This window comes from Castanea sativa, chromosome 1 (genome assembly GCF_040712315.1).
Source record: "Castanea sativa cultivar Marrone di Chiusa Pesio chromosome 1, ASM4071231v1".
Lineage (NCBI taxonomy): Eukaryota > Viridiplantae > Streptophyta > Magnoliopsida > Fagales > Fagaceae > Castanea > Castanea sativa.
This window is the reverse complement of record NC_134013.1, coordinates 8,585,127-8,611,759: the sequence shown is the minus strand read 5'-3', so window position 1 is coordinate 8,611,759 and position 26,633 is coordinate 8,585,127. Positions and strand designations below refer to the sequence as shown.

General features: G+C 33.2%; 1 protein-coding gene and 1 long non-coding RNA gene across 3 annotated transcripts; one reads left to right on the top strand and one right to left on the bottom strand.

Moving 5' to 3' along the window:
* Positions 1 to 2,032: 2,032 nt before the first annotated feature.
* On the bottom strand, positions 2,033 to 5,874 carry LOC142622253 (uncharacterized). Its single transcript, XM_075795699.1, has 6 exons — positions 5,506 to 5,874; positions 4,424 to 4,541; positions 3,872 to 4,048; positions 3,665 to 3,763; positions 3,342 to 3,587; positions 2,033 to 2,694 (listed from the first exon to the last, which is right to left on the bottom strand). The coding sequence occupies exons 2-6, from the start codon at positions 4,487 to 4,489 to the stop codon at positions 2,395 to 2,397; spliced, it is 888 nt and encodes a 295-aa protein (XP_075651814.1). The 5' UTR covers positions 4,490 to 4,541; positions 5,506 to 5,874; the 3' UTR covers positions 2,033 to 2,394.
* Positions 5,875 to 19,142: 13,268 nt separating this feature from the next.
* Positions 19,143 to 21,388, top strand: LOC142622623 (uncharacterized). Of its 2 annotated transcripts, XR_012841937.1 has the most exons (4): positions 19,143 to 19,308; positions 19,409 to 19,571; positions 20,637 to 20,841; positions 20,947 to 21,388. It is a non-coding gene; the product is annotated as an uncharacterized LOC142622623 (long non-coding RNA). The 2 variants fall into 2 exon arrangements; XR_012841936.1 differs by having other exon boundaries at positions 19,143 to 19,571.
* Positions 21,389 to 26,633: the final 5,245 nt, after the last annotated feature.

Genomic DNA, 26,633 nt, shown 5'->3' with positions numbered 1-26,633 from the left:
CAAATAAGACCTATGGGTTATCAGATTCATATGCCATATTGGCTTAGCTAGGAGGCAAGGATTAATGGGTCATTATTGGCCTTCTCAGGTTTTTTTAAGACTCTTGGAGTCTTGGTTCTATGTAGAATGTCTCCAAAAAGCCTTAGGGAATAATCTACCGAATATATTTTTCCTCAAAAAAGTAGGTTCCCTCTTGAAAACTGGGGCTGGAGAGTGGACTAATGCAACTCTTCAGTTAATACAGAGGCAAAAGATGGTGTATGGTGCACAGTTTCACCATCCCCAACCAGATTGAGGATGAGGATCATTTGTCCTCATTGTTCCTTTCCTAGATGCCTTTGGATAGTTCTACTTATGATTTCTTTGTTTTAAGTTAAGTTAATTCCTGTCCTTAATTTAAGATGGTGTCACTATAACATGCATTGATTGCATTCTACCGGTGATATAGCCATGATAAAACTATTTTAGTAGTTGCTATACTCCTGTAATAGATGACTGCAAATTTTCCCCCAACATCAAAGAAATCAATCTTATAAGTTTTGTTGAGTTGCTGTTATGTATCGATCATGTGTACTTTCATAAATAAAAAAATTGCATTCTGTAAGAGAATTTTTAATCTATGTGAATGAGTAGGCATGCACAATTGCACATTTAGGGATGAGGCATGCTTAAATTTTGAAACACTCAAATTTGGTTCCCGTTCCACTATTCAAGAGATCTTTTCTTTGCCTTTTACTAGCTGCAGAATTTTAGAGCTTTTTAATCATTCATGTCTTGTATTTTCTTCATTAATATCGACATCATGATCTAAGTTTTGAGATGTAGTCCCTAAGTTCTCCTGCATTTTGGCATTTTTTTGTAATCATACATTTTCCTTCTCCATAGTTAGGATGCTTTTAGCTTTGGATCAATCTTGAATCTTTTACATTCTTTTCTTTGAAAGCTGCAAGAAAGTGTAGTGTTCTATTCAGATAATTACGTGTCTACTTTGAATTTTGTTATGAAGTGCTTGCAATGAATGTTGAATCCTTTCATGGAGTGCTTGCAATTAATATTGCGTACAATATTGGTAATATGGCATGATGATAACGCTGATGATTAAAAAAAACTCGTTAGGTTCAAAGGAGTGGACAATTGCCACTTTCTTTCATGGTTCTATGATTGCTCTACCTCTAGATTTATAGGTTCTCTTTCATCATGGGACTTTAGCCCAGCAACCTAGATAAAAGGTTGTATAAAAACTATTGTCAACAGTTTAAATGTGTATGCTTGTATCAATGTGATGTATAGGAAATAGTTCCTATACTTGCAGTGTTTATGCACCATCTTCATCCCTTCAGCTAAGCTGCCATTTATTTTATGGGAAGACTAAGAATTTTATTCAGATGAAGAGATAAAAACTACGTCCGGGTGAAGAGTTTGTTCTAAAAGACAAGAACTCTTCAATCCAAGCAAAAAAAAATCATCTATGCCTAAAGGATGTTTTTAATGGATCACGAACCCTCTTAATTTATCATGACTGGTGAAATGTAGCTGTAGTAGAACGTCCTGCTTTGGTGCAGTCTCGCCATTTATTCTTCCATTTAGTGGTGCTTATATGACAGATTTATGTTGGTCCTTCACATAAAATCACCCTTTACCCAAGTTACATCCACTCAACAATATGTCTGGTATGTTCCAATTTGTCATTGTAAACTACGCTTATCCACAAGGATGAGAGTGAGAGAGAGAGAGAATCATATGATATGGCATTATAGGAAGAACCGAGTCCCGAGAACAAGGTGTGAAGGTGAAATAATAAAATGTGCTATCAAGGAAGTTCGGGGTTCAACTCACCTTAATGCGGAATTTGTGGAAATTATAGGATAAGAAATGACATATATTATGCATTGATTAAAAAAAAACAGTTTCTCTCATAATAAAAATAATAAAAATAATAATAAATAAATGAATAAATAAATAAACAGTGGTGTCAGATATTATGCAGGATCATTCATGAAAAATGATTTATCACAATGGCAAACGCACGCAAGAGAAAGAGATAAACCCATCGTATGCCCAAATTCTTTCATATCTTTACTTCAACGAAGCTAGTAGGGGACCCAACTCACCCAAGCCATCATATGCCTATTTCACTTCACATCTTTATTTCAAGGTGAGATGGGAGGATGATGTTGGCAACGAAGTGAGAGGTATACTAAAAATAGATAAATTCCCCTGTTAGATAGTAGGGAGTTGACATTGAATTTGTTTATCCTAAGCGGGAACAACACTTATGGCTACTCTTAGTTAAATTCAGATCCATCCCTTTTAGTCAGTCCAATAAGCATTTCAGGCATGGTGAGAATTCTATAAATTTATTACAATAATACAATGGGCATTAGCATAGTTGGCTCAGCTAGCTGCTGGTGCAAGACACACTGGCTCCGGAGCCACCTCAGCTCCTGAATATCCATTGCCAGCTTGTTGAAGCTTGATGTCCGATCCCCACAGGGCAGCGGATTTGACATCATCTTGAGTCATCATTTTTGAGAACTCCTCGTGGTCATAATTCAATAAGGCTTTTCCTCCAAACTCTTTGGGAAGATTTTGCTCATCGAAGTATGTCCTCATGAGCTCCACGCTATCTTTATTTTTAGGGTACACAAACTTCACCTTCTGGAATGTCTTCGCATCCAAGAAATACTTGACAATCTGTATTGGAAGTAGAACACATTATATATCCTAAAAGAAGAATCGTACATGAAGGAACAAAGAAAAAGAAAAACGAAGAAGGTGATTGGAATATAGAGAAATCTTGGTTAAATTCTCTCATTTTTCTGGGTGATTCCTCAAGATTATTTCAGCAAGTTTACCAAAGGTTGTGGAAAGCACTATGCAATGTTCGTCACACATAGTAGGAGCTGCTAGTGCATAGGAGCATCTATTCGTAGGATTACAATATTTTAAGCTACTTGGTCTAAACAGGGCATCCATCTATCCAACAAGCAACAATCATATGTTGCTCTTATCTTCAAGCGTATATTAGTGGTGAGTACACCAAACCCACAAATCAAAATTCTAAAAAAGAGGGCTCTTGGTTCAAATAACCTTGTGCAGGAGGGAGTATAAACGGGTTTCTAGTTGTGGTACAAGTACTTTAGTCAACTATTCTGCTATATTCAACTTATTTCTGCTAACATCACCTATGAGCCACTTCTGGACAGAGAGCACATGAAAAATGGTCCATATTTGTTTTATTCTTTAGTTACTACTCATTCATTTAAGTAATTTCAATTCTAGTGGTCATTATGCTATTTATTGATGAAGCAGAGTGCAATCAGGGAGGGTTAAACTCAAACCTTCCAGAATGCTTCAAAAATCCGTGGGGGATTGTAGAGAAATGCTATGGCAAGCCTCTCAGGGTAGTGGTTCTGCAAAATGTTGATAGTCTCTCGAGCAGATTTGATGGGCACATTGTTGGTTATTGACCACCCGGTGAAGTCAATCAACCATGACATTTGTTCTTGACCCTCTGGAAGGTTAAGGATAGCGTTCTCTAAGAGATACACTAGATGTCGCATCTGATTATCCATAGATGTAGTGTTCTGCAGCATTTGGAGAGACATTAATTTCAAAAACTAGTAAGCACAAGAAATATCTGTGCTAGAAAAATAAATACTACCTGCATTCCTGGCCTTAGTATAAGAACACTCCTCCCATTTCGGTCATGAAAATTTGCTCTGTATATTTTCCCAGTCTCACCTTCAATTGCAACTTCATTCTGGCAACAAAATCATTATATATAGTGATTTTCAATTAAACTATTATCAGAATTAATTTCTGGCTTTCGTAAGCACTACTGAACATGTGAAAATCAAACCCAACATACCCATCGAATTTCCTCAGGTTTAAAGGTTGATCTCCATTTGAGTGTCTCTTCCAACATTTTTTTTGATTTCTCTACATTCCAGTTCCTAGCTTCCAAATATCTCCTAAAGCATGCATCAGTACAAAACTGTAAACTATGTCCAGATAGAGGTCCAATTGCATCCTTAAGTTCCTTGACCTGCATGGAAATTAATAATGACATCTACTATTTTTGAAGCTGAACTGAAAATTCTTATTTCTGTGGAACTGTAAAAGTAAAAATCAATTATGAAAAAGGAGATCCTTTATCACAAAAACTGTTTCTATATATCAACTGGACATCAAAAAGAGCTATGCCATAGACAAATTTCAATCATGAAGAAGAAACCGTCTAGTGCCTAACCCAAGTGTTTGGGATTGGATCAGTTGAGTTAGGCTATTTGATAGATTTTCTACCTATGGACATGACGGCTAGCAGGGGCAAAGCCATTATATTTTAAAAACTGAAAGGAGCTTAACATAGTCAAATGAATTATTGTCTTCACAATCTCTGCAACTTCCAATTTATCATTACCTTTAACTCAGCCTGATGTGGATCATTCTCCTGATCATGATGAGAATTAGTCCAACGGCTAAACATGGTCACTGCCTCTCCGGTAGTCTGATACCACAATTTGGCAACCAAGTTTAACCTACAACATCAAACATCACATAAGAACATTCAAATATATGTGTGTATGTGTGTGTGTGTATTCTGTACCAGCTTTTACAGGAAAATGGCCACTCAACAATCTGGCAAACAGGATGAGAAAGGCATGTATCACACGATAGATAGAAACGACCTCTTCTTTTTCTTTTTTAAACACAACATTAGAAATCCATTGTATATTATTAGATATCTAAATCAAATTCTGTGTTCACCTTAAGTACCAACCCCCATTGACCCAAGTGATTATATATATAAGAATTACTAAAACAACAACAATAACAATAAATTGTTATGAATATTATCAATATTCTGTCCAATTTTATTTTACATCAACAGATAAAGCATGAGTCATATAGGCATATAGCCCCTCCCCCCAGAAAAATTAAAATTGTAATTGGACTTGTGTTAATATTCTCAAATTGAAACCATACAAATAAAATCAATCACCTTAAGATGTTTTAATTCCAATTATACAGCTCTAAACTCAAATCTGAAGAACTAACTTTTAATTCTGCTCCTCTCTCAGTGCAGAGGAAATGCAATCACATGGTTCCCAAATCAAAAGCCTCTGCTTAACCCACAGAAACACCATTTATTTCCCTTAATTTTAGGTGGGAGGTTTTTCATATTTCAAAATTAATAAAAATTTCTTGAGCTTTCTTTTTCTTTTTTATCTCCAAACAAGTAACAAACTAACAACAACAATAACAATAATAAAAAATGAAAGAAAAAAAAAAGTCAAGATCTCAAAGTATTTCCAAGAGCAATCACCTGAGCTTTTCATACCAAATTAATTTATTAATAACCAAAAAAAAAAAGACCCATCCGCTAATTCAAAAGACAGTAATTTGATCACAAAAATTAAATATTTGGACATAAAAGATACACATTTCAAAGAGAGAAAAATGCATATGAACTCACACAAAAGCTGAAGAAACTAAACGTACCTCCTACTCCACCACAAGAGAGAGATGGGTTGCCTAGACTTGTGAGTCTTCTTCACGGAAATAACATGTACTCTACGATTAGTGTGGACCAGTTATAGAAGAGAGAGAAGGAAAACTGTGTGAGAAATGAAAAGAGGGAGCGTTGGAGTTTCTATTGTCTTTTTGTGGCAGACCCTGATATTTATTGGGTTCTCAAACTAGTCGTAGTAGTAGCAAACTAGCAATAGTATCCGTACGATGCGCTGACAATTGACATGCTAAAGCCACCTACTGTTCTGCTTTTTTTGGCTAGTGACAGGCACTACAAAACCGACCCTCCTCCAGTGGAACGAGGGAACTATAATATAAAGCAAGAGTAATGTTGAGTGCACTAAATTTGTCATAATTTTGTACCTTATTTATCATGTAGTGACTTGTGATTAATAAGAATTTTTTAGTAGGCTATGTAAAAATATATTTTTATTCATCACAACTCGACATATGAGTAATTGTGACATAAAATTATGCTTAGTTCGATGTCCTCTTTAGCATTACTCATAAAGTAAAGTAGATAGATCTGTCTCATCAAAAAAGAAGTGGATAGATCTGAATCAGATCTATTTTGCTAGGGAAAGAGAGATTTTACTTTTCCATTCACTTTTTACAGCACGTGCTGTACCAACTTTGAGTCACACGTGTGGTTTAGAGAATCTCAATGGGATTGGTTTTCGGTTTTGCTGTCTGAAATGACAGGAAAGCCAGCCAGACTAATTCCAGTAATATTGGAGTTTAAACGAGACTGGCCGGCCCGACCAATTCTATTTTTTCCTTTTAGGGAAATGGCATGTATGTACTTTTAATTATTTTTTATAATCATATTGATTTCTAAAAGTAAATGATAAGGTCATCTCATTAAAAAATAAATAAAAATCTACCATCATAAAAATATATACAACTTTTATTATATATCTTCTCCTGATAAGTTATAATTTATCTTGTAAGATAATTGTGATAAAAGTTGTAAATTTGTTTATGGTAATAATATGTAATTAACAAATCTAGAATCATAGTCAATTGGAATAGTAATTACCTTGTGTTTAGTCTGATCCAAATCCTTAATCATTAGATTTTTTAAGAGTGTGGCTTGAAATTGATACAAATTTGTTTTGGGATTAAAAAGAAAAATCCAAATTCATAATCCAATTAAAATACATTGTTTGAATACAAATAATTTCTAATTCTAACACAACAAATGAATTCAATTTCTAGTGAAATTTAATAAGTTCGGTAATACCTCAATCAATAATACTTCTAAATTTTTAGTGAAAGAGAAAGAGAAATCAAAGTAAATGTGAAAGCAAAAACTAACATAAAATAAGTCGGATAGAACTAAGGAATTGACTAAATATGTTTAAAGCAAATCGAAGAGAACAATTTTGATGAAAGCTTTACTTGAATCTAACTAAAATTTATTTGAATTCCAATATTGAATATTGCTAAATTAAATACAAAATATCTCTCATACTACTTGTCTTTAATAAAAATTATCACCACACACCTTTGGTGCAATGGTCACTCCATAAGTATAAGTGTTTGTGGGTGTGGGGGGCAAGGGTCGAGGTTCAAGTCTCCATGAGGGAGTTTCACACACTTATACACTTAGATTAGACTAGAGTATAAATTCTATCTTATATCAAAAAAAAAAAAAAAAAAATTCAAGTTGTGAGTTTTACCTTGGCTTACAATAAGTGAGGAGGTAGAGAGATTTGAACCTAGATTCTTCTTATAAAAGAGACTGAATGATACTATTGAACCATAACACTCTTACATTAAATATATCATTCATAAGGTTGAAAAATAATAGTATAATTTTAACTTCACATCCACAAAATAGTAGGCAATTTATCATCTCCTTCTTCTTCTTCTTTGATAAATAATACAACAAGATTTAAAATTTATGATGTCCATTCTATAATAATTATTTTTATCATTAAATCAAAACACCAGTAAATATGTGTGGAGACAAAAGGCCCAAGATACGTTTTTGGGTCATGGGCTTGAGCCGATGACATTTCCTTGTCCAAGGACGGGTTAATGGTAATAACGATGTCAAACTTACAGCCCCGGAAGCAAATGTGGCGGATGAGGTGAATGTAAATAGTCCGAGGAAGACTACCCCCTCGACTGAGTATAGCGAGGATCAAGTGGTACGTCATGTTAACTATAATGATATTTTAGGAGGTCTTGGGAATGAAGATAGGAGGTCTTGGGAATCAAGATATGCTTCAGCCTTACAGCTATTACCTAGGGACTTCCAAAAGAGGTGGATGAGACAAGTATCAGGGGGAGCAATCTGAATCTAGGGGAAGAGAGAAAGGACAGAGGGGGGGAGGTCCTGTAAAACGAGGAAGAGAATTTTTGTAAAGAGTCTTTAAATAAGAAGAAATATAAACACTTGGTTCTTGGCTTAAGTCCGAGGATAAATTTCATCTTATAAACTTGTTTATCTATATTGTTTTATGATCTTGGGTCATTGCCATTTCTGTTTAAGCCTATTAAAATCAAGATTTCTAGCACACACTCTATAAATTCATTGTATTGGGTTCTTTGAGCCTACGTCCTTCTTCTTGTTAGGCCAAGGTTCGAACGGTGACCTTACAACATGTTTTTAGCAAAAGCAGGTTGATGCATTTGGAGGTCTAAGGCGAAAAATGAATTGAGGCATTTTATATATTAAATATGATTTTTTTTAAAAAATTTAATATTACTTAAACTCTATTCTCTTGTTTTTAGATGCAAAATTATTAATTAACATGAACCATGTAAAATTGTTTTTTGAGAAAATCTATAAATGCAAAGAAATTACAAAACTTTTCGCACTTGTTGATGTGGCAAATCAGTAATGGTAAGTAAAAAAGTAATGTTAGTGGTGAATGTAGATAAAAACTAGTAAAAGTTTGTCAACTCAACTATTATGAAAAATGTGAAATTTTTTTGAGTATTACTCTTTTTTTAAAAGTGCTACATTCACAATATTTTTCACAATAAATCCTAAGTGTTAAGTTGTTACTAGTTTTAATTTGAACTTATCATTGAAATTACATTTTTAGCCATCAATAATAGCTAGTAACAATCTGTCACTTAAGATTTATTGTGAAAGTATTGTGAAAAATATTGTGAATGTAGAATTTCTCATTTGATAAAAAAAATTATTTTATTTATTGGCTAATGCTTGGACTTAATTAATACTATTACAATGAAAAAAAATAGCTCTATTGCTTAAAATGAAAATGCCTTTTTTACTTGGGGGTCTTAGACGACCGCCTCTCTTACTTATATGGTAGAGTCAGCTGTAGTTTTTAGTATAGTCAACCCTTATATTGAAACTAACCAAAGAAAATGTATAATTTGCTAATGAGAAAAGTTAACAAATGTTCTAAGAGTATTGGTTTAATAATTATTTTTAGAACATTTTTCTATAAGAAAAGAAAAATAACAACTTATTTTTTTTAATAACTATTTATATTTCTCATAAAAATAATATTAAATTTTTTAAAAATAATAAATTAATAAATTTTTAAGGACACCGTAACAAAAGAAAGTCTAAAATATTAGAGCATTAGTATTGAGGGTGTGAAACCCCCAAGTTGCTAAAATAGCCACTAACCATCTAAAAAAGAGCTCCATCCAAGGATGTATACTTAAATTTTTTTAACAACATGTGAATTGTAAGTTCTTATATTTAGAACTTACTATTTATGAGTTAATTTGTAAACTAAAATAATATATTTTATTCAATTTTTCTCTCTCTCTCCCTCTCACTTTGTCTCACTTACTTTATATTTAAATTATTATTTGATGGGAAGGTTGATATTATTTTAATGAGCTGTATATAAAAATAAAAATTAAAATATTTGGTGAATTATAAAATGAGATAATAAAATTAATAAAATGTTGTTTAAAAATGTGAAATAGATTTTTTTTTTTTTTGTGGGATCCTCGGATGCTAAGGCTGTAGAAGACAGTCTAAAATGTCAAATCACACCTGCTTTTACTAACTATTCTTTGTTTTGTTCTTTCTCGTTACAAGTAATTTATTATACCATTCTAGAAAAGACAGTAGTGTTGAATTTTTTCCAACACAGCTTTGTATTATTCAATAGGCACTGAGCACTAAAAATAATATTATAAATGGAGAGGCAAAAACTTTTGGTGGCTACGATGGAGGAGCGCAGTAAACATGATTTGAGAAAGAAGGAGACAATAGAATATAGTATAGAGAAAACGCCAGGCAGGTGGGGACGAAGAACCTGTTATAACAAGAGGAATAACTCGTGTGCATTTTAGCTAGGTAGTTCATAATTAACACAAACGATGACCTGGTATTCACGGCTCGGTGATGCCATTGGCTATATAAAGTATAAACAATTGGGTAAAATTAGCAGACTGTGTTTTACACTGCAAAAATACACCCAAAACGTGATTTCGACTGTCACATTTTTAGAGTATTTGGGCAGCTTGTATTTTGCACATACTGCGGGTAATAAACAAACAAAAAATTGATTGAATTTGACTTTAAAAAAAAACTTTTTATTGCATTGGTTAATATAAATATAGTTGAATTTAATTGGATGGATTTTATTTTTTTGATAATGATTATAAGGAAAATCTAAAATACAACACTTGTGGTTCTGAGGAAGTAAACCTTGGGAAATATTAGTGGGATGTCCTCGGAAAGTACACACCTAATTCACGGAGAGGTTGAGCAACCATAATTGGCGAGGGTACCGAGGACGCCTACCTAACCTCAGAAAGCCGAGAATCAGGGTTAAAGGGAGCACGGCGCAACCTAAGGGTGGAAAAGGGTAATTTGGTGTTGAACAAGAAAGAGAAGAAAAAGCAATGACAAAGTAGCAATCCGCATTAAATGCACTGCAACCACTTAGCTGACTGCATTAATGGGAAAGTAACCATCAACAGTGCCCACACAGCTCACACCTTAATATAAAGCCTTCTAGCAAGGCTCTGATGGGGCAAGTATCAGGAAAGTTTGATCCTAACTCTCAAAATGTAAAGTCCAGATGCATTTTGGCTAACTATATAAAGCCAAAAAGCATCTAGATCAATAAAGACTGGTTTTGGGTGAGAGAAAAACAGAAGAGAAAGAGAGAGATTATCCAATTGTAACCTCTTCCTCGGACCAAACCCATGACGAACATTTAACCGTTTCAAAGCTTTTTTACATTGAATACACTTTACACTTGAAATTGATCTGATTATCATTATCTATCATATAATTCGGTATTTAAATGTTGACCTTGTATCCCACCTCTAAAAATGAATTGTGTGAGCAAAAAGTAACACGTTAACATCCACTTGATTCGTTAGTTATCTATCTACACCCACCACAACACTTAAAAAGAATTATAAGTAAGTTTTGTCATAATAAAGTTTAAAACACAAACTAAATTATAAAGATAATTATATATAATTTATCTTACATTTATATATGAAAAATTCAGCTGTATATTTGTTACAATTGGGATATTTTAATAGAAAATAATATTTGTAGTTTATTTTCCCATTAATTGAAAGTCCAATTCTTCACTGTGAATTTTTGCTCATTAATGGAGTTTTACTTAAGAATTACAACCATATCAAGCAGCCATTTTTATATCCATGATTTCATATTTGTTTGACTTATTTATTGTTTTTGCAACTCACTAATTGAGAGATACACCATTAGTCTGATGTCTCTTAGTTAGAAATATTGTTCCCCATTCTTTATATTGTTCACTCATATTTACACACACACAAAAAAAAATTGTCTTTCTATAACTGTGTTACATGTATGGTTATCAAAATCCAGATTTGGATCCTGCGATCCTAAGATTTTATGATTCCACCTGTCCAAAATTATCCACATCTTTTAAGAATCTTTAGTAGGATCGCTCCGATAATTCAGGATTGATAGGATCGTACAATCCTAACGATCCCAAACAATGAACGATACTGACTTCTTGTAATTATCTTTAACTTGACAGAAGACTTAGTTGAACCCAAATGAAAAATAACATCTCAATAGACTCAATTTTGCTATTCTAAGGTTTACGAGAAAAAATAGAGGAAAAAATTTAACCGAAAAAAACCCACAACAATGATACTTACATGTAAAATGATACCTACATGTTTGTAAAAGCGAGATAAATACATATCAAGAAGTGAAATTTTTTTTGAAGTAGATCTTTATTCTTTCTATCCATTGATGATTCATAGTTCATAATTAGAGAGTCTGAGTTGAAATGAAGGAGAAAGTGAATAGTAGAAGAGGGAGATAAAGGAAAGTAAAGTAACATAGGAGGAAAAGGAGAACAAATGGTGGTGATAGGTGGGAATGGGAATAGAAGTGGAGAGTAGAGTGCCACATTTTGAGGTTTTTGGCATCTTTAAATGACGTTTACAAATAGAAGTAGTGATATATGGTAATTATATCAAATGGATGTAAATAATTTGTTTTTTAAGAATAAATGTATAATTTATGTGATTATTTGACATATTAGTGTTTTTTTTTCTCAAATAATGTAGGATTTTACAATTCACAGTCCGATTTTACGATCCACAATCTCACCTACCTCCCACAATCTTGCGTAAGATTTCGATTTTGACAACTTTGGTTACACGTGAGTCCGAAAGAGAATACCATTTTACAAAAATTTAGTAGACCTATCTATCCTATTTTTTTCACCATTTTTTTCTACAAACTTATTAAAGTGACAAATTATAATTAAAGTAATATCACTTTTGCATTGACTTATCATTTAAATAATTTTTATTGTTTCGTTGATCACAATTAGACATGCAAATCTTTTTAATAAGTTTGTGTGTCATTTACTTATTAGTAATTATCTCATGCATTCAACATATTAATTGACTATTATCTCTCACAATATATAGATTACACTCAACTGTGAAAATAATTTACATATTATAAGAAAGATAATGCATATGCCACGTGTATGCGTAACTTCTCCTATACTTACTAAGCATAAAATTTAATCAATTTTACGAAGGCATTGTAAAAGGCATTAGATTGGACCCCTTAATAAATTAAAGAGAAATGTTAATGAATGTCCTTAGGGTATTGGTTAATAAACTATTTAAAGAAAGTTTTTATGGGAAAAGAAAAAAAAAATGCTTTGACAGTTTTTTTTATTTTTCATAAAAATAGTATCAAATTTTTCTTAAAATAAATGATTAACTGATACCTTAAAGGCACTTGTTAGCATGCTCCTAAATTAAAAATAAAGGAGTAATAAATAACCATAGGGGGAAGTCGGAAAAAGACGAAAGAGAACAACGTGACAAATGCATAGGAAAAAAGGGTACAGATATCAAGTAGAAAATCCAACAAATCAAATACCTACCCATTAGAAAGAAAAAGTCAAGTCCAAATAGCTTTTATCGAAAACTGAAAACCAAACGCATGGGGAGGCATCTGATTCTATTAGAATTTGATCCCAATTGATGCTCAGAAAAGCTTTAAAGTCATGAGAAATTATTTTAATGCCAGGAGTCCAAAACATAGGAAAACATAGGAAAACACGTTAAATTCATGGAATCAAAGAAAAGGAATATATATAAAGACAGGAAGATAGAGCATCCACTATATAAACATTCATTGCACTTATTCACTAATAATCTAATCAAAAAAATTATTAATTTGAAGCACTATACAAGAGTTCAATCATGTCGGACAAGGATCAATAACAGACTGCAAGCTTATCACATCACTTCTAATTGACACTCTTCATTTTCAGTTGAGACTTGAGAGTTGAGAATGACAATGTACATGTCATATAGTCTGTAAGAATTGTAACATTTGCCTATTCTTTTTTCCTTTTTTTTTTTTACTAGAAAAAAGAAAAAGAAAAAGGAAGGGGTGATGAGAATGGATTCTCTATCTAAACATTATCACATTTACCTATTCAAGAGTAGCTGATCTATAAGGCCACATATTTGATGTATTCATTAATGCCAATCAATTACATTTTTTTTTTTATAGAGTTTCAACCTATGGCGTCCGCTTTTGATAATAGCTCTTTATTATCAGACCAAGACACCAATCAGTTTTTAGTGTAAGAGGAGATTGAATCTCGGATTTCTTATACAACCATCAAAAACTTTACCAGCGGAGTTAACTGGAACCCACCCAATCAATTACATTTCATTTTGCCTTACTCGGGGACATTTTTCCCACATATGATATGACCAAAAAATATGCTTTTTTATTTTTTATTTTTTATTCCTGATATCTAATCAAATTGCAAACTGCATATAAATTTTAAATAACTTCTTCCACGAACTCGAGAAGAAGTAGAAAGCCAGTAGCCAAAGTGAGTTTGGCATTTGTAGTTTACTTTATTTGTTAAAAGATGAGTCAAAAAGAAAGAAAGAAATTTATTATTTTATATAAAAATTAATTAATTTGTTTATTTGGTAAAATGTGGAGAGAAAAAAAAGGGACTAAAAATGACTAATCAAGTTGCTATTGAGGTTCCTTGAAATCATTTGTATACCCAAGATCTGCTTAGAAAATACCCAATGTGTAGCTCGGTATACATACCCGAACAACACACACTCAAACAATCAAATCCTTATAATTTGGGGTATCACAACTACCCATAGATTTCTAACATCCTTATCAATATCTATGTTGTGATGCAGTTCCCTCGAACCACATAGAGTTATTATGTCTGGTCTAATACCAATGTAGGATTGAAAAGTATACACATGCTTAGTATTAAAACACAAATAACCAATAAATATGAGGGTTTAGGCACATACCACTGAACACCATGAGCAATAGTAAACATGTACGTGTGCACTTGGCACATAACCCAAGCGAGCCTTCCTATTCTTGCTCATCCTTTCAAGATGACTTTTGATTTATATATATATTGTTGTATCAATGTGATATATCTAGGGTTGTCCACAGGTTGGGCGGGTTGGGTTTGTGCCCAACCCGCAGTCGACTCGCTAGAGATCGGGTAGGGAGGTGCCAGACCCGCAACCGACCCGTATTAGGGTCGGGTTTTACCCGTCGGGTGAGCGGCGGTTTCGGGTGAGGCCGAAACCCGCTGGAGAGTATTGAAAAAATAGAAATCGATGAGATCTCTCCCGTTTGGTCCAAGATCCGGTGCGATCTAGCCGGATCTGGTGGAGATTTCGCCAAATCCGACGCTTTTTCCCCCAAATCGTGCCTAGAATCGCCGGATCTAGTGTTTTGGTCGCCGAAATCTGCGAAATTGTGTTGGAAAACTCACCGGAAAGCTTGAAATCGCAGGGGGTCCTTCTCTCTTCGGGTGGGTCGGGCTAAACGGGTTTTGAAGGAATGGAACCTAAACCGAACCGTCGGCATCGGGTTTTGGAGCTCGGAACCCGCATTCGACCACCGGAGCTATCGAATCGGGCTGTAGCGGGTCGGGTACGGGCGAGTTGGGCGGGTCAGCGGGTGAGATGGACAGCCCTAGATATATCTTCCCTCTCAGAGGGGTTGCCCACCCTCTTATGAGAGTGGGATTATTTATCACAAGGATACCTAATATTTAGTGGTGGAACCACGTCAGGACCAAAGAAGGCCTTGGACTCCCCAAAATTTTTAGAAAAAATTATATATATATATATATATATATATTTGAGTTATCTTAGCTAATTTGAAAATTTTTAAGGAAAGCTTATCATTTTGTCCCTCCTGATCGGATAGATTTGAAAAATGCTAAAATTACAAACTATTTTTCAATATTTTTTTACAAAATACTAATTATTTGTAAGAAAGAAATACAATAACTAAACATTTTCAGAATATTAAAATGAACACACGGGTATTTCAACAAATATCTCACCAACTAATAAAAGGAATTTATTTATTTATTTTAATTGTCACTCTAACACTTCTAGGGCTTACTTGTATCCCAAAAACAGAAAGATTGAAGATTGGAAGCTTTGATTCACCGCACCAGCACATAGTTGCAAATATTTTGCTCATCACATGGCAGGACACCAGTGACTCTCTCTCTCTCTCTCTATGGCAATTCAACTCTTGTTCTCTCAACTGCTCCATTCACCTTCTTCTTTTTTATTTATGTTTTGTCTTTCACTTTTTCTTTCTTCTAGGCTTTAGTTTCCGTCATTTACAATGTAACAAAGCTTTTGTGTGAATAGTAAATGCAGATAGTAGACTAGGAGGTTTTTTAGGAGCAGCTTATTTAGTTAAAATATAAAATTTTTTGTTGAAAATACTGTATATATATCTAAAAAGTAGCCGAAATAGTACAGTAGGACCCATGAATAGTATCAAAAAGTGTAATGAGACTCATGAATAATAATAACCTAAGTAACCACGTTTATGAGTGTGTGGTTAAAACCTCTAGAATATCTACAAAAACAAGTGGGTAGATTGTAATTTGCAGCCGTGTTGCCTTGTGTAGCATTCTCTCCTTCCTCGGTACTTTTCCTCTTATCTTTTTATAATTTGACTTTTCTTTATCATATATTTATTTCTTATTAAAATAATCCATATATCATAAAACCTCTAGAATATCTACAAAAGCAAGTGGGTAGATTATAATTTGCAGCCATGTTGCCTTGTGTAGCATTCTCTCATTCCTCAGTACTTTTCCTCTTATCTTTTTATAATTTGACTTTTCTTTATGATATATTTATTTCTTATTAAAATAATTCATATATCATATAACATATGTACCTATTAAAATATAATACTATTATCATTTTTTGTTGTTGCTGAAATACTATTTATCATTGATAATTAAAATTATATGCACGTTACTATTTCAAATTTTATATATAGTATGAAATATGTATGTAATTAATTTGATAGTGCCTAATGATTTTCTTTTTTTCTTGATTGTATCATGGGACCATAAAAAAATGGATGTACTATATATATATATATATATATATATATATATATATATATATATATATATATATATTGTCTAATTTTATGTGTGCCTCCCAATGATGAATTCTTGGCTCCGCCACTGTTAATATCAGCCTCTCTTAATAGGGTATGCCAATGTTTAGAAAGAATGAAATCTAGGGTTTTGTCAAATATTAAGAATGGGAAGGGGATCTAACCGTATATTCAAAGTAAATATTCACTGTGGGTTCCAGTTAGCTCAATTGATAAAGTTTCTGATGGTTGAATAAGAGATCTGGTGTCTTGATTTGATGATAAAGAGCTATCATCATGAGTGGACGCCATAAGTTGAAACCCTCTTTCTCAAAAAAGAAAAAAGAAAAAAGAAAAAATGTAAACATTCACTCATTGTGGATTAGGCTTAAAACTCTATGCTCTACCTCAATATTAGATTGGGTCACAAGTTGAATGAAAACAAGGTGTACCAAGTCCAATATTAAAAATGACCATAAGATATTAATAGACCTTGAAGTATATTAAATGAGTCACATCTAATTTGTTTTATGAAATGGAAGCCGTAGTCTAACACAACTCGCAAATGAGATATCTCCAAAGCATCATTTTTTAAAGTGATTCCCAAACTTGATCTAATGTCTTTCAAGAGAATTTAGACATTCTTTTGAGATTGCTAGGGAACTTGTTAGTTGTTCCTTTGGGTGGGTGAGACAAGAGTCAAACTGTACTTCTCATAGCTCATGCAAATGGGGTTTAAGTGCTTGTTTCTCAAGTCTTTTGGTTCCTTGTTTTTTTCCTCCCTCAGTACTCGTTAGTGGAGGCTTTGAAAAGAAAACTCTGTTCCTTAGTGTGTATTTATAGTGTCAATTGCAGCCAAAAAAAAAAAAAAAAGCAAGTCATGACAAGGTTATAGTCTATCTTGTACTGTAGGACTTCTCTCTAAACTATTTAGTTGGACTTGGGCTTATATGTCCCATTTGAACTTGCAGTGGTCTCTGGTTGGACTAGTGGGATATTTGGGTCAAGAGGCTTTGACTTCGGCCTTTAATATTATTTAGAACTCTGGCGGGAATGATTTTGAAGATCCAAAACCAAACATAATGGTGCAAATCACGGTTAAAACTCCTGAAATCATAAATGTCAACTGGGAATAGAACTTGCTATTAGTTTATAACATGGGATCGGGTTGGTAGGATTTGAATTGGGTTGGAATGGGTTTTCTAGGCTAGGGAAAGGCCCTAGCCAAAGCCCACTTCTTTTTTTCTTAAACTTCTTTTCTGTTGTTACTTTTCTAACATTGAATATCATCACACACTTATTATTCCACATCGTGGTACAAATACAACCTATTTAAATACAACCTATTTCACATTTTAAATTTGGACATCAATAATATATATATATATATAGAGAGAGAGAGAGAGAGAGAGAGAGAGAGAGAGCATAAATTTATGGATGTTTTGTGTACCGATGCATATTAACAAATGTGAGAGTACAATCATCATATCTTATTTTGATAATCTTTTATTTAACTAATCTCTCTCACTTCACACTTCAACTCACTTTCTCACCAAAGATCCAACACTAATTCGTGGCTGAGCTCCACTTTAAAGAGGGGCATGGATAGAGCGGCCTGAATGAAGGCAAGTGGTGGTAATTTATGTGTCTCGTGTGGCCATGTGTAGCCTTGGTTTAGTGATTTGATTTGGTTATGAGATTTGATTGGAAGTGATTTTCTGGTGTTGCCAATGATTGTTGGTTGTTCCCATAGGCCATAGGTGATCTTGCCCTTTTTGTGGATGATGTTAATTTTTTCTTAACTCTAAAGAAGAATGAGAGAATACACCAAATAACGTGTATCATAGTACGTTTTTATTATTAAAAGTTTTATTTTTTTTAAGGCTAAAATGCATTTTATTCCTCTAATTAAGTCTAAATTTCAAATTTATTCAATTTAGATTTTTTGTCCAATTTTATTATAAAATTTTCCGTTATATACAATTAACTAATGAAAAATATTTATTTTCACAATATCAAGCAATTGCTACTCTATCAACATAATCGATCTCATTAAGCCTCCTCTTTGTTATGGCAAATTAGTGCACATTATTAATTGTATTTTACTTCTTTTCCACCCAGGTTTGGGTTTTACCCTATTGACGAAAAATTGGTTTTTTCATACTTGATGAAAAAGAATTTTGATGGGCCTTTACCACCACACACACAGAATACACATTGTTGATTTTTACGAGTACCATCCCAGGGATTGGGGTTGAGACTTTTTATGAAGGTTTAGGTTCTTCCAGTATCCCATTACTAGTACTCGTTGAACACTTTTTTTGGAAAAAGCCATCAATTTGATATATATATATACGCCTGACACACACTCTCTCTCTCTCTCTCTCTCTCACATTTGTCTCTCCCTTAGGGTCTGTTTGGATAGAACTTATTTTGCTGAAACTGAAAACACTGTAGCAAAATAATTTTTAAATGTGTGAATAGTATTGTGGGACCCATTTTTAATGAAAAAGTTGTTGAAAAGTGAAATTTGTGGGACCCATAAACAGTAATTTTGTGTATTGTTCATAGCTGAAAGTCAATATATGTGGCTGGGTTTAAAAAAAAAAAAAAAAAAAAAAAAAAAACAGAAGCCAAAACGCGGACGTGGACGCAAAAAAGTGCTATCCAAACGCCCTCTTAGTCTCTCTTTCTCTTTTCTAAACCTGCATTTCTCTCTATCTATCTCCTCCTCCATTGCTCCTCCACTTCCACCTCTACATGTTGTCGGCAGAAAAAAAAAAAAAAAAAAACCAAGCTGAACTGTTTCTATTTGTGAGTACTCTGTTTCTATTTTTCCTTTCTTTTCTGTTGTGAGTGCTCTGTTTTTTTTTTCTTTTCTTTTCTGGTCTGACTCTGTGTGCTCTATGTGAATGCGTTTAGAAGTTCTGACTCTATGTGTTCTGTGTGAAGTCGAACCTTGTTGAGAGAAAATTCACAATTGTCTTCGATGGGTTGTGGGTCATTTTCCCCCAATGCCAAACAAGATTTTTTCTGCCGAAGTTGGGTCATCATCTCTGACTTCCCACTCGGCAACAATGGAGACTTGGGCACTACCCACTCATCGCCGCACTAGGTGAGCCACTTTCCCTTTCTTTTTGACCAGATGAAATTCTAGGATTTTCTTGCCCCATAAAATAAAATGTTCTGCCATAGGTGTTCTTGATTTTTTAATTATTTGCTTTTCTTTGATTCCCTTTGATAATCATGTTGATCTATTTGATAATTATAGTTAAGTCCTTGATAAAATAGTGTATCTTGAGTGATTTTTGTATTGGGTAATTAGGAATTCATGGCCAATAGATTTCACAACTTGGGCTCATTCCTTTTGTGCTCCAACTGTTTGATCAAATGCCCCAATGAAATTTTGTTTTTTCCATTTTAAAAAATTTGAGCATGGTCTTTTCATGAAACTTGCCTATTTCCCTGAGAAAAACTTACTTTAATCATCAAGACTCAATCCTGGACATGCGATTGTTATCATGTAAATTCTTTAAGTATCAGGAACAAGGCATAAACATGTAACTTTGATTCGTAAGTCATTTTAGTTTCTAGATCATGCTAGAAGTTATATTTTTTGCTTAGATATGATCAAGATTAGTGGTATAATCATTTTGGCACCTGCGTATACATGCACTACAATGTGCAAAGTGAATCTGAGATATATGTGGTGAGGACAACATTTGGTTAGATGATTTTGTGTTTGTTTTTTAGGCTTATTTTGATGTTAAAAAGGTGGTAAATGTGTGATTGGTGGTTGTTTATTATTGTATTTCGAAGTGTTCTTTATATTCATGGATGTAGTATTTTCACCCATCCACAATTATTGCCACTTGGACATGAGGGCCACTTAGTTAACCTCTCTTATGTTGCTTGGAATTTGATTTTGCAGCAGTTAACCTCTCTTATGTCTTAGCTTCAATTTTACTTCATTTCTACTCAAATCACTTCTATGCCAACCTTACTATGGTTATATGCACAATTTTAATGTTGATTACTAGATAATAATACTCAAGTAAGCTGTTGGAAGTATGAACCTATTAGAATTAGATAAAACTGATTTTTTATTTTTCCTTTAAGCTATTGGTTGGGCAGGATATGTAATGTTGTGGCTCTAATTAGCTTATTTTATACTTTATAGGAATTGGATTCAAGAGTGTATTTTTGGTTAGTGCTCAACCATACATATTCAGCAATGGAGCAATGTAAAATGAAGAGCCCTGTCCACACTACAATCTTGGGTACATAGTTCCTGAATGGGTTGAGGAGAACTCAACTGTTTCTAGCATAAAAGAAATATATGGTTTTGGAACTAATCTTCCAATGACAATATTAGTCAATTCTGTGTAATGCTTCTATTGAATTGCTTATACTTTTCTAGACAATATTTCATGGATTATTTTTTTTATATGTATTATGAAAATGATGGAGCTCCTTTGCCTCTTTTATAGGTGCGAATTGCGCAAGGTCTTGTACATATGGGGAAAGGCTTTCTGCTCCTGGTATTGGAGTGTATCAAGACAAAGACTCAGGCAGTGAGGCAGAATGCCGTAACAGTGCATTGGAAGAGTTTAAGCCAAGACTACCTAAAGGACAGTGCAGTAAAAAGTGTAGTAAACGAGCAGACAGTGCAGTAACTTAAAGTAGCTATACTACCTGTAGTTTTAGGATTAGTTTTTGATTGTTAGTTGTGATTTATATACACGTGTAATGATCTGATTGTTTGTAAGACTAGTTCCACATTAATTCACTTTGGAACTAGTCTATAGTTGTTCAAACGTGGGGTTACAGCACTTCTTGAACTATCTTTGATTATATGTCTAAGTTTTGTATAAGCACACTTGTTTATAGTTAAATGCATCAAATTTACTGGTTTGGTTTGGTTTTATAGTCATCCCAATTGAATTCCCAAGATTGATGGAGACTAAATGATAGTCATAGTGCCGTTGATATAGGTACATCTTCTCATGATTAACATGGTTATGGTGAAGGGACCCTTCAATTATTATAAGTCGTGTCAAGTCTTGCTCTTAAGTATTGCTGGTCTATTAGGAGGACTCACTCTTCCAGTCACATTTGCTTACCCTTGCTTCATGTGGGTTCTCATAAAAAAGCCTCCAAAATACAGCTTCAATTGGTATTTCTATTGGATCCTTGGTTGTTGGGGATTGCTTTTAGTGTGGCCTTTTCCATTGGAGGTATTTGAAGCATGGTAAACGATGGACTCAAGTTAAAGTTCTTCAAGCCGCCCAACTGAGTTATAGGCGAAGAGTAGCTAAATAGTGAATCTGAGTTTTGCATAATGAATGTTGGAATTGTATTATGATGTCTTATATACACCAATGTAAGAACCTAAGCACTTGTAGTAAACTGTTGTAATAATGAATTCATTTTCAACTTCCTATATATTATATGGTCTTAATGCGGAATTTAGTTCCTCGCCTAGATGTCTTGGCCCCATGTTGCAATGATGAAGAATGGGAAGGATCAAGGTATATACTGCAGGTTGTTATCAAAGATATGTAGACTAAGTAAGATTCATAGGTAGGACAGGACCAAGTTACACATTATGCAACTCTTTATGAATATCACACTAATCAATAACTTAAATTAAAATATTAAATAATTATACAATGCGATTGTATTGTTTTCATTACGCTTAACAACACATATCAAATTTTAGTGCCTTAAATATTCAGTGCCTTAAAGTGCAGTAAAGTGCCTTAAATAAAACCACAATGCAGTAAATAAAACCACTAATGCAGTAACTTATGCAGTGCACAAACAAATAGTGCAGTGCAGTTAACAAATAGCTATACTAATGCAGTGCAGTAAACAATGCAGTAAGTGCAGTAAACAGTGCTGTGAACAGTGCAGAACCACTAATGGAGTAACTTAAAGCAGCAATACTACTTGGTATTTAGAACCACAAACAAAGATAGATCATCCCTAAGAAACTGTTATTAAAAAAGCAAACACAAAGCTGCAGGTACTCCCTCAAAACAAGAGGTGAGCAGTAGAAAATATGAAAAAATGAGGCATATGTCTTTAAATAACAGTATTCCAACATAGGTCCTTAAAAACACACTGTTAATAACATTAAATTGAAGCAAAAACAGTATTCCAATATAGGTCCTTAAAAAAAAAAAAAAAACCAAATAAAACTATTTCATCATGATTAACAACATAGGTCCTTAAACATAGTTCATTCAGCTACTTGGACTCAATATATATATATATATATATATATATATATATATATAAATTCCACCAAGGAATGCTCATTTTGTGATTCTCTTCAACCACATGTATATATATATATATATATATATATATATATATATATATATATATATATAAATTCACCAAGGAATGCTCATTTTGTGATTCTCTTCAACCACATGTACCTACAGTAAAACAAAAAAAAGGTATAAGTCAATTTGAAACATGAGATATATATTATTACAATAAAAAAATCTTAAAAAAAAAAGACTCGAAAAATGTTATGAAAAAACTCATTTTATGCTAAATCATCTAAATCATTGTCATCAACCTCTGTAATGTTTTCTTCATCTTAGTAATTACTTCCTTCGCCATTATATTGTTTATAAGTACGACGATTATGACCATAATTCTGAAGAATTTCACATAAACCAAATATGTCAAAAGAAAGATGATTTATTCTGCCTTTAAAACACCAACAAAAAGCTTTTTCTTGCCATTCTTTGTTCTTTCAAGTCAGACTGTTTGTAATTTGTAGTCTTATCCAGTTTTGATGGTTACCTACTTTCTAGAACATGATTTATTCAGCCTTTACAACACCAACAAAAAGCTTTTTCTTGCCATTCTTTGTTCTTTCAAGTCAGATTGTTTGTAATTTGTAGACTTATTGGCAGTTCTAATCAAACATATGATGGGAAATCCATTTACTTTATGCTGCACCCTAAAAACCCGGAGCCTTTCTAATTCCTAAACTGAAAAAAAAAAAAAGAAAAAAAAAAAAGAGTTTTAAAATATAACGAAAAGGAGGCATCTTGCTCTTAACATTACCATTACGCAATGGCTTTTGAATCACCAATAAAAGGTCACTTGTAAAGAGAGTTTTTTTATTTAAATTTTAATTATAATGAATATAGTAAAGAGATTCCTTTAAATTATATTATGAAAGTTACTAATATGCATACTCAATTTGAACTTGTTCTTTTGTTAATTAAAGGAAATTCTCTCTTTTTTGGCTAAGCAAATGCATGTCTACAGTCTACACATATAAAAGCCAGCATTTTTGGCTGACAAATTTCCTTGTGTACTGGGAATTTTACCAGTATTTGGCTAAGTACAGGATGTGATTCAAAAACAGGAATTTTATGAAAACAAGAATCACAACAAAACAACCAAATCTTCACGTTTAAATACATAGCAATCTAACAGCAGCAACAACAACAACAATGACAACAACAGGTAATTAAGTAATAAATCATGCACTAAAAAAATTTATTTTAAAAAAAATGTTTAAAATTCAAGTTCACTAAACCTAATCATGCAAAAAATTTAGCTAATCAAGTATATGTAATCTAGTAATCATTATTCTTGCATAAATGAATTTTGGGTCTGTTTGGAATGGAGGGAGACAAAGGGAGAGGACTCCCTCCAACCAAACACTGGGTTTCAAGACAAACAAAACTAATATTCCACAAGTAAAAATGGACAGCATATTTGTGGATTACTCTTTTTGGTTGCTAGGAGAATATTAACCTATAAGTAATGGCTTTTTTTTTTAATGTTTACTGAATATCTTGGGGGTAAAACTGAATGTTGAGTTCAATGAAGATAAATTGTGAATTTTTTTTCTCTACAAAAACATGAGGGAGAGAGTGTGGAAAGCCCAAATATATCAAAATCAAATCACATCTTAATTCATCTCATCTCCAAATAGTTGAATGATTTGAACTTTACAAGATTTAAAAAGTGTCACTTTGCCCACTTGGCTTAATAATTGGTTAATTGGCACAATCATAGTCTAAATTTCCCAACATTTACAAAATCAGATACTTCTTCAAGAGCAACTAAGCGCTTAAGATCTTAATAGTAGTCCACTAGTAACAAAACAATCCTTATAACCTTTTGTCCCTAACAATTAATCTAGAAAAAATGTAGTAACATGGAGTAATGAACAAAAAACTCAATACGTGGTAATTCACATATTAACAATGGGGTCTAGCAAACGCACTGGGTTAACATGATGAGACAAGAAGTGAATAGAATATCAACGAGACAAGAAGTGAATAGAAATCACAAACAGTTGACTGAAGTAGTGCTTGCTCATAGAAATAAAAGGTATACCTTTAATGCGCAATGCTCACAAAAATAGTGCTTGCACTTGGTTACAACAGCATCGACAAAAGGCTGCCTGCAAATGAAACAAAGCACTCACAACAGAAAAGAAAGGAAAAAAAAAAGCACTCACAATAGTTCAGCTTCACATAGAATGCATAGAACGCATTCAAGACCATTCAGCTTGGCTTCACATAGAACACATAGAGTCAGAACTTCTAAACGCATTCACATAGAGCACGTAGAGTAAGACCAGGAAAAAAAAAACAGAGCACTCACAACAGAAAAGAAAGGAAAAATAGAAACAGAGTACTCACAAATAGAAACAGTTCAGCTTGGTTTTTTTTTTTTTCCCGTCGACAACATGTAGAGGTGGAAGTGGAGGAGCAATGGAGGAGGAGATAGAGAGAGAGAAATGCAGGTTTAGAAAAGAGAAAGAGAGACTAAGGGAGAGAGTGAGAGAGACAAATGTGAGACCAAACGTAGAAAGAGAGAGAGAGAGAGAGAGAGAGAGAGAGAGTGTTAGGCGTGTATATTTTTTTTTGGGTTTAGAGATGAATAAATAAGGAATAATTAATGAGATACTATTAATAATATTAGCATTAATGAGGATTCTTTTTTAACCGTTGGATCTATTTAGATCTAACGGTTTAAAAAAGGTGTAACTCTTTAGAGTTACACCAGGTGTAACTTGAACCCATCTCATATATATATATATATATATAGTTAGGTTCAAGTTACACCTGGTGTAACTTCACAAGAGTTACATCTTTTATGGACCATTGATTACTATTAAATCTAAGGGTTAAAAAACACTCATAGTAATGTCATTATTACTCCCTAGAAATTAGTGATTTAAGCATTAACTCTTATTATTAAAGGGGAAAAAAAAAACCACAGCATTAACTCTTTTTTTTTTCTTCCATATCATCATCTTCTTCCTCCATATTTATTTTTACTATAATTTCAGGCCTCCACCATTCATAAAATGCTCAAGATTAAATGAGAAAAATGCCAAGAAATTCCCTGAACTTTGGGGTAGTAGCCATTACACCACCTGGACTTTTAATTTAACCAATATACTCCATAAAATTTACACATATTCCAAATCAATACATCTGTTACTTTGCCATTTAAACTCACTAATGGAGCTCACGTGAAACTCATGTGCAACTAGATCACCAAAGCTAGACGCCCAAACCAGTGGAGAGAGAAAAAAATTTGGATTCAATAGTGATGCAGAGAGAGGTTGAGGCTCGCTGGACTTTGTGCTCCCATAACTGCTCGTTGTTCCTGCCGTTGATCTCACCATCCTTGGCTTCCACCACTGTTTCATGGTTTTCTACAATAACTAATAAATAAATAGGCTCAATCTAAACCGTTGAATGGAATCAGAGATAAATTATACTCCTCCATTTAGAATTGCTCTTGACCTCCATATATGTACCTGCTGTTGTTGTTAAAGATTCTTCATTAAGCCTTGAAATTGAACCCCTCTCTATCTCTTGTAAAAGATCACCAATCACACATAACAAGTAACTAAAATCTCTATGTATATTTATATATTTTTTGTTGTTTGTTTTCACTTAGATTTGATCCATTCATCTCTTTAATTTGATCGTGTTTATTGTTTAGTCACTTCAGTGTTTTCCAATTGGTTATACATAGATCAAAACATTATAATTACAATATCCATTTATTAGGCTTTTGTAGGTATGGTTTTTGTGTGTACACTACATATATTAGTTGCTATTAAAAAACCACAAATTGTGGCCAAGGACAGCAATATCGGCAGCAGGAAAGACCA